At 53.2% G+C, this 9,210-nt stretch overlaps 1 protein-coding gene across 2 annotated transcripts; it reads right to left on the bottom strand.

Annotated features, from left to right (window-relative positions):
• Positions 1 to 650: 650 nt before the first annotated feature.
• LOC132388063 (uncharacterized) lies at positions 651 to 8,703 on the bottom strand. Of its 2 annotated transcripts, XR_009510128.1 has the most exons (3): positions 8,424 to 8,703; positions 3,158 to 3,214; positions 651 to 944 (listed from the first exon to the last, which is right to left on the bottom strand). XR_009510128.1 is itself a non-coding variant. In XM_059960422.1 (2 exons), exon 1 carries the CDS (start codon positions 8,343 to 8,345, stop codon positions 5,976 to 5,978), a length of 2,370 nt encoding a protein of 789 aa, XP_059816405.1. In that variant the 5' UTR covers positions 8,346 to 8,386; the 3' UTR covers positions 651 to 944; positions 3,158 to 5,975. The 2 variants fall into 2 exon arrangements, 1 of the variants encoding a protein (XP_059816405.1); XM_059960422.1 differs by lacking the exon at positions 8,424 to 8,703 and having other exon boundaries at positions 3,158 to 8,386.
• Between the last annotated feature and the right edge of the window lie 507 nt (positions 8,704 to 9,210).

Here is a 9,210-nt window from a genome sequence, read left to right as displayed (position 1 = left end):
GTGTGTCCTACCCTCGTACGCCGAGGTCCCCCCGTCCCTCGACACTCCCCACAGTTCACGGTGTGTGTCCCACCCTCGTACGCCGAGGTCCCCCGTCCCTCGACACTCCCCACCGTTCACGATGTGTGTCCTACCCTCGTACGCCGAGGTCCCCCGTCCCTCGACACTCCCCAACGTTCACGGTGTGTGTCCGACCCTCGTACGCCGAGGTCCCCCCGTCCCTCGACACTCCCCACCGTTCACGGTGTGTGTCCTACCCACGTACGCCGAGGTCCCCCCGTCCCTCGACACTCCCCACCGTTCACGGTGTGTGTCCGACCCTCGTACGCCGAGGTCCCCCGTCCCTCGACACTCCCCAACGTTCACGGTGTGTGTCCGACCCTCGTACGCCGAGGTCCCCCCGTCCCTCGACACTCCCCACCGTTCACGGTGTGTGTCCTACCCACGTACGCCGAGGTCCCCCCGTCCCTCGACACTCCCCACCATTCACGGTGTGTGCCCTACCCTCGTACGCCGAGGTCCCCCCGTCCCTCGACACTCCCCACCGTTCACAGTGTGTGCCCTACCCTCGTACCCCGAGGTCCCCCCGTCCCTCGACACTCCCCACCATTCACGGTGTGTGTCCGACCCTCGTACGCCGAGGTCCCCCCGTCCCTCGACACTCCCCACCATTCACGGTGTGTGTCCGACCCTCGTACACCGAGGTCCCCCCGTCCCTCGACACCCCACACCGTTCACAGTGCATGACCTACCCTCGTATCCCTTTGTCCCTCAGCACTCTCCACGGTGAGGGGACTCTGACTGACCTCAATGGTATCTGTGCTGTTACAGAGAAGCTCATCCCCCTGACAGGCTGGGAACTGCACAATGTCAACCGTGTGGATCACTACGCCAGCCCCAGCCAGCAGCACGCTGAGCGTGTTCAGTGTCACTGAGGCTCGTAACTGCAAGGGAGGGGAGGAGAGGGAGGTGTTATTCTTATCCCGAAATCAGGCAGTGGTCACGGACTAACTTAGCAAAACTTAGTTATCAGATGGCCAACGTATCCCTCTAAACCTTTCCTATCCGTGTCCCTGTCCGAGTGTCGTTAATGTACCCACCTCGACCACTTCCTCCGGCAGCTCCTTCCACAGACGGACCACCCGTATCCCTCTAAACCTTTCCTATCCGTGTCCCTGTCCGAGTGTCGTTAATGTACCTGCTCCGACCACTTCCTCCGGCAGCTCCTTCCACAGACGGACCACCCGTATCCCTCTAAACCTTTCCTATCAGTATCCCTGTCCGACTGTCGTTAATGTACCTGCCCCGACCACTTCCTCCGGCAGCTCCTTCCACAGGTGGACCACCCGTATCCCTCTGAACCTTTCCTATCCGTGTCCCTGTCCGAGTGTCGTTAATGTATCTGCCTTGACCGCTTCCTCTGGCAGCTCCTTCCACAGACGGACCACCCGTATCCCTCTAAACCTTTCCTATCCGTGTCCCTGTCCGAGTGTCGTTAATGTACCTGCCTCGACCACTTCCTCAGGCAGCTCCTTCCACAGACGGACCACCCGTATCCCTCTAAACCTTTCCTATCCGTGTCCCTGTCCGAGTGTCGTTAATGTACCTGCCCCGACCACTTCCTCCGGCAGCTCCTTCCACAGACGGACCACCCGTATCCCTCTAAACAATAGACAATAGGTGCAGAAGTAGACCATTCGGCCCTTCGAGCCTGCACCGCCATTTTGAGATCATGGCTGATCACCTACTATCAAAACCCGGTTCCTGCCTTGTCCCCATATCCCTTGATTCCCCTATCCATCAGATACCTATCTAGCTCCTTCTTGAAAGCATCCAGAGAATTGGCCTCCACTGCCTTCCGAGGCAGTGCATTCCAGACCTCCACAACTCTCTGGGAGAAGAAGTTTTTCCCTAACTCTGTCCTAAATGACCTACCCCTTATTCTCAAACCATGCCCTCCGGTACTGGACTCTCCCAGCATCTGGAACATATTTCCTGCCTCTATCTTGTCCAATCCCTTAATAATCTTATATGTTGCAATCAGATGTTGCAGCTATATAGGACCCTGGTCAGACTCACTCGGAGTACTGTGCTCAGTTCTGGTCGCCTCACTACAGGAAGGATGTGGAAACCATAGAAAGGGTGCAGAGGAGATTTACGAGGACGTTGCCTGGATTGGGGAGCACGCCTTGTGAGAATAGGTTGAGTGAACTCGGCCTTTTCTCCTTGGAGCGATGGAGGATGAGAGGTGACCTGATAGAGGTGTACACGACGATGAGAGGCATTGATCGTGTGGATAGACAGAGGCTTTTTCCCAGGGCTGAAATGTTTGCCACAAGAGGACACATTTAAGGTGCTGGGGAGATGTCAGGGGTAAGTTTTTTACACAGAGAGTGGTGAGTGCGTGGAATGGGCTGCCAGCAACGGTGGTGGAGGCGGATACGACAGGGTCTTTGAAGAGACTCTTAGATAGGTACATTGAGCTTAGGAAAATAGAGGGCTACACGGTAGAGAAATTCTGGACAGTTTCTAGAGCAGGTTACGTGGTCAGCACAACATTGTGGGCCGAAGGGCCTGTAATAGAAACATAGAAAACCTACAGCACGACACAGGCCCTTCAGTGCACAAAGCTCGGCCGAACATGTCCCTACCTTAGAAATTACCCAAGGTTAGGTAATTTTTCTGAGCTCCACGTACCTGTCCAGGAGTAAAAGCCCCTATCGTATCCGCCTCCACCACCGTTGCCGGCAGCCCATTCCACGCACTCACCACTCTCTGTTCTGCTGCAGATTTCTATGGTCTATGTCCCTGGCAAATTCTTCCGCAGAGCCGGTTTCCCATCGCCTCCTCCTGGGCAGTGTCCTTGCAAGACGGGTGACCCCCAGACATGATCGACGCTCTTCAGAGATGGCCTGCCTGGCGCCGGTGGTCGTGTAACCAGGACGTGTGATCTGACACCGGCAGCTCGTACGACCGTCCGCCACCCGTGACCCTGATCGGGGGGGGGGGCTAAGCAGGAGCCACCCCTCGCCCGAGGGTGACCTGCAGGCTCGCAGAGGGAGAGACGTGCCTCCGACCTCGGGGGGGGGGAAACGCCAGCACCCGGCCCGTCGCGGCGAGGAACGGGAGTTCTGCGGGTCCCGTGGCCCCCACTCACCATTTTGAACCGGGGATGCCGCTCGGCCAAGATGGACAGGATTCCCGACGCTATGAACTGCGAGTCAATCCAGAGAGAAGGGGAGGAGGGCGTTAGCACGTTCCCCTGTGTCTAGGAAGCAAGAGGTGGAGACGTGCATCGGCAGAGGGAGAGCGCCGGCCGGGAAGGGAGGGAGGCAGCTGGAGAGAACTTGGCGGGCCAGGCAGCGTCTGCGGGAAAGAGCGCTTACTCTCGCCTAGACCCACCGACCTGCACTCAGCCCATAACCCTCCATTCCTTTCCTGTCTATTTACCTACCCAATTTCACTTTAAATGACAATACCACTTCTACTGGAAGCTCTTTCCACACAGCGACCACTCTCTGAGTAAAGAAATTCCCCCTCGAGTTACCCCTAAACTTTTGCCCCTTAACTCTCAACTCATGTCCTCTTGTTTGAATCTCCCCTACTCTCAATGGAAAAAGCCTATCCATGTCAACTCTATCTATCCCCCTCAATTTTAAATACCTCTATCAACCTTCTACGCTCCAAAGAATAAAGACCTAACTTGTTCAACCTTTCCCTGTAACTTAGGTGCTGAAACCCAGGTAACGTTCTAGTAAATCTCCTCTGTACTCTCTCTATTTTGTTGACATCTTTCCTATAATTCAGTGACCAAAACTGTACACAATACATATTTGGCCTTACCAATGCCTTGTACAATTTTAACATTACATCCCAACTCCTATACTCAATGCTCTGATTTATAAAGGCCAGCATACCAAAAGCTTTCTTCACCACCCTATCCACATGAGATTCCACCTTCAGGGAACTATGCACCGTTATTCCTAGATCACTCTGTTCTACAGCATTCTTCAATGCCCTACCATTTACCGTGTATATCCTATTTGGATTATTCCCACCAAAATGTAGCACCTCACACTTATCAGTATTAAACTCCATCTGCCATCGTTCAGCCCAATCTTCTAACTGGCCTAAATTTCTCAGCAAACTTTGAAAACCTACTTAATTATCCACAAAGCAACCTATCTTAGTATCATCTGCATACTTACTAATCCAATTTACCACCCCATCATCCAGATCATTAATGTATATGACAAACAACATTGGACCCAGTACAGATCCCTGAGGCACACCACTAGTCACCGGCCTCCAACCTGACACACAGTTATCCACCACTACTCTCTGGCATCTCCCATCCAGCCACTGGTGAATCCATTTTACTACTTCAATATTAATACCTAAAGATTGAACCTTCCTAACTAACCTTCTGTGTGGAACCTTGTCAAAGGCCTTACTGGTCCATATAAACAACATCCACTGCTTTACCCTCGTCAACTTTCCTTGTAACCTCTTCAAAAAATTCAATAAGATTTGTCAAACATGACCTTCCACGCACAAATCCATGTTAACTGTTCCTAATCAGACCCTGTCTGTCCAGATAATTATATATACCATCTCTAAGAATATTTTCCATTAATTTACCAACTACTGACGTCAAACTGACAGGCCTATAATTGCTCGGTTTACTCTTAGAACCCTTTTTAAACAATGGAACCACATGAGCAATATGCCAATCCTCCAGCACCATCCCCGTTTCTAATGACATTTGAAATATTTCTGTCAGAGCCCCTGCTATTTCTACATCAACTTCCCTCAAGGTCCTAGGGAATATCCTGTCATGATCTGGAGATTTATCCACTTTTATATTCTTTAAAAGTGCCAGTACTTCCTCTTCTTTAATCGTCATAGTTTCCATAACTACCCGACTTGTTTCCCTTACCTGACACAATTCAATATCCTTCTCCTTAGTGAATACTGAAGAAAAGAAATTGTTCAAAATCTCCCCCATCTCTTTCGGCTCCACACATAGCTGTCCACTCTGATTCTCTAAGGGACCAATTTTATCCCTCACTATCCTTTTGCTATTAGTATAACTGTAGAAACCCTTTGGATTTACTTTCACCTTACTTGCCAAAGCAACCTCGTATCTTCTTTTAGCTTTTCTAATTTATTTCTTAAGATTCTTCTTACATTCTTTATATTCCTCAAGCACCTCACTTACTCCATGCTGCCTATATTTATTGTAGATATCTCTCTTTTTCCGAACCAAGTTTCTAATATCCCTTGAAAATCATGGTTCTCTCAAACTTTTAACCTTTCCTTTCAACCTAACAGGAACATAAAGATTCTGTACCCTCAAAATTTCACCTTTATATGACCGCCATTTCTCTATTACATCCTTCCCATAAACAAATTGTCCCAATCCACTCCTAAATCCTTTCGCATCTCCTCAAAGTTAGCCTTTCTCCCATCAAAAATCTCAACCCTGGGTCCACACCTAACCTTCTCCATAATTATATTGAAACTAATGCTATTGTGATCACTGGACCCGAAGTGCTCCCCAACACATACCTCCATCACCTGACCTATCTCATTCCCAGCAGGAGATCCAACACTGCCCCTTCTCCAGTTGGTACCTCTATGTATTGCTGCAAAAATCTATCCTGCACACATTTTACAAACTCCAAACCATCCAGCCCTTTTACAGAATGGGCTTCCCAGTCAATAGACGTAGACCATTCGGCCCCTCGAGTCTGCACCGCCATTCTGAGATCATGGCTGATCATTCACAATCAATACCCAGTCTGTGTGGAAAAATTAAAATCTCCCACAATCACAACCCCATGCTTACTACAAATATCTGCCATCTCCTTACAAATTTGCTCCTTTGGTGGTCTATAACACACCCCTATAAATGTTACTACACCTTCCCCATTCCTCAATTCCACACAAATAGCCTTCTAGACACAAGCCCTCTAATCTATCCTGCCAGAGCACCGCTGTAATATTTTCTCTGACAAGCAACGCAACACCTCCCCCTCTTGCCCCTCCGATTCTATCACACCTGATTGGTGAAAGAGACCCAGGACTGGAGAAGGGGTGATCTGATTGGTGAACGAGAAGGCTGGAGAAGGGAAGACCTGATTGGTGAAAGAGACCCAGGACTGGAGAAGGGGTGATTTGATTGGTGAAAGAGGTACAGGACTGAAGAAAGAGGGGATCTGTGGTGAAAGAGGTACAGGGCTGGAGAAGGGGGGATCTGATTGGTGAAAGAGGTACAGGACTGGAGAAGGGGGGATCTGATTGGTGAAAGAGGTACAGGACTGGAGATGGGGGGGATCTGATTGGTGAAAGAGACCCTGGGCTGGAGAAGGGGGGATCTGATTGGTGAAAGAGGTACAGGGCTGGAGAAGGGGGGGATCTGATTGGTGAAAGAGGTACAGGGCTGGAGAAGGGGGGATCTGATTGGTGAAAGAGGTACAAGACTGGAGAAGTGGGGGATCTGATTGGTGAAAGAGGTACAGGACAGAAGAAGGGGGGATCTGATTGGTGAAAGAGGTACCAGGCTGGAGAAGGGGGGATCTGATTGGTGAAAGAGGTACCGGGCTGGAGAAGGGGTGGGGGGGATCTGATTGGTGAAAGGGGTACAGGACTGGAGAAGGGGGTATCTGATTGGTGAAAGAGGTACAGGACTGGAGAAGGGGCGGATCTGATTGGTGAAAGAGGTACAGGACTGGAGAAGGGGGGATCTGATTGGTGAAAGAGGTACAGGGCTGGAGAAGGGGGGATCTGATTGGTGAAAGAGGTACCGGGCTGGAGAAGGGGGTATCTGATTGGTGAAAGAGGTACAGGACTGGAGAAGGGGGGATCTGATTGGTGAAAGAGGTACCGGGCTGGAGAAGGGGGATCTGATTGGTGAAAGAGGTACAGGACTGGAGAAGGGAGGATCTGATTGGTGAAAGAGGTACAGTACTGGAGAAGGGGGGAATCTGATTGGTGAAAGAGGTACTGGGCTGGAGAAGGGGGGATCTGATTGGTGAAAGAGGTACAGGACTGGAGATGGGGGGGATCTGATTGGTGAAAGAGACCCTGGGCTGGAGAAGGGGGGATCTGATTGGTGAAAGAGGTACAGGGCTGGAGAAGGGGGGGATCTGATTGGTGAAAGAGGTACAGGGCTGGAGAAGGGGGGATCTGATTGGTGAAAGAGGTACAAGACTGGAGAAGTGGGGGATCTGATTGGTGAAAGAGGTACAGGACAGAAGAAGGGGGGATCTGATTGGTGAAAGAGGTACCAGGCTGGAGAAGGGGGGATCTGATTGGTGAAAGAGGTACCGGGCTGGAGAAGGGGTGGGGGGGATCTGATTGGTGAAAGGGGTACAGGACTGGAGAAGGGGGTATCTGATTGGTGAAAGAGGTACAGGACTGGAGAAGGGGCGGATCTGATTGGTGAAAGAGGTACAGGACTGGAGAAGGGGGGATCTGATTGGTGAAAGAGGTACAGGGCTGGAGAAGGGGGGATCTGATTGGTGAAAGAGGTACCGGGCTGGAGAAGGGGGTATCTGATTGGTGAAAGAGGTACAGGACTGGAGAAGGGGGGATCTGATTGGTGAAAGAGGTACCGGGCTGGAGAAGGGGGATCTGATTGGTGAAAGAGGTACAGGACTGGAGAAGGGAGGATCTGATTGGTGAAAGAGGTACAGTACTGGAGAAGGGGGGAATCTGATTGGTGAAAGAGGTACTGGGCTGGAGAAGGGGGGATCTGATTGGTGAAAGAGGTACAGGGCTGGAGAAGGGGGGATCTGATTGGTGAAAGAGGTACAGGACTGGAGAAGGGGGGATCTGATTGGTGAAAGAGGTACCGGGCTGGAGAAGGGGGGATCTGATTGGTGAAAGAGGTACAGGACTGGAGAAGGGGGGATCTGATTGGTGAAAGAGGTACCGGGCTGGAGAAGGGGGGATCTGATTGGTGAAAGAGGTACAGGACTGGAGAAGGGGAGATCTGATTGGTGAAAGAGGTACCAGGCTGGAGAAGGGGGGATCTGATTGGTGAAAGAGGTACAAGACTGGAGAAGGGGCGGATCTGATTGGTGAAAGAGGTACCGGGCTGGAGAAGGGGGGATCTGATTGGTGAAAGACGTACCGGGCTGGAGAAGGGGGGATCTGATTGGTGAAAGAGGTACAGGACTGGAGAAGGGGGGATCTGATTGGTGAAAGAGGTACCGGGCTGGAGAAGGGGCGGATCTGATTGGTGAAAGAGGTACAGGACTGGAGAAGGGGGGAAACTGATTGGTGAAAGAGGTACCGGGCTGGAGAAGGGGGGATCTGATTGGTGAGGACAGAGGCATGGAAGAAAGAGATGGGGGTAGGAGCACTTGGCGGGGAGAGGGAAAGGAGATGGGGAATGGAGAAGAGGGGGACATTACCGGGGGTATGAGAAATCGGCTTCCGTGCCGTCAGTCCGGGTTCTGGTCCTCCAACCTCTGCGCGGCCGCATCCCGACGGTGGAGGAGGCCGCGGATGGACACGTCGGAATGGGAACGGGAAGTGGAATTAAAATGGGATCCCACTTGCCCCTTAGGTGCTGCCCGAAGCAGTCTCGCAATCTGCGTCGGGTCTCGCCGATTGAGGGAGTGAGGGGAGCGCACCGGCCTGGGAATGAAGGAGGGAGGGGAGCCCGCTGTCCGGGGAAGGAGGGAGGGAGGGGAGCCCGCTGTCCGGGGAAGCGGGGAGGGAGGGAGGGGAGCCCGCTGTCCGGGGAAGGAGGGAGGGAGGGGAGCCCTCTGTCCGGGGAAGGAGGGAGGGAGGGGAGCCCGCTGTCCGGGAAAGGAGGGAGGGAGGGGAGCCCTCTGTCCGGGGAAGGAGGGAGGGAGGGGAGCCCGCTGTCCGGGGAAGGGGGGAGGGAGGGGAGCCCGCTGTCCGGGGAAGGGGGGAGGGAGGGGAGCCCGCTGTCCGGGGGAAGGGGGAGGGAGGGAGGGGAGCCCGCTGTCCGGGGAAGGAGGGAGGGAGGGTGGGGAGCCCGCTGTCCGGGGAAGGGGGGAGGGAGGGGAGCCCGCTGTCCGGGGAAGGGGGTAGGGAGGGGAGCCCGCTGTCCGGGGAAGGGGGGAGGGAGGGGAGCCCGCTGTCCGGGGAAGGGGGGAGGGAGGGAGGGGAGCCCGCTGTCCGGGGAAGGGGGGAGGGAGGGTGGGGAGCCCGCTGTCCGGGGAAGGGGGG

The sequence above is a fragment of the Hypanus sabinus genome, unplaced genomic scaffold (assembly GCF_030144855.1).
Source record: "Hypanus sabinus isolate sHypSab1 unplaced genomic scaffold, sHypSab1.hap1 scaffold_2595, whole genome shotgun sequence".
NCBI classification, from domain to species: Eukaryota; Metazoa; Chordata; class Chondrichthyes; order Myliobatiformes; family Dasyatidae; genus Hypanus; species Hypanus sabinus.
This window is presented reverse-complemented; position numbering and strand designations above follow the sequence as displayed.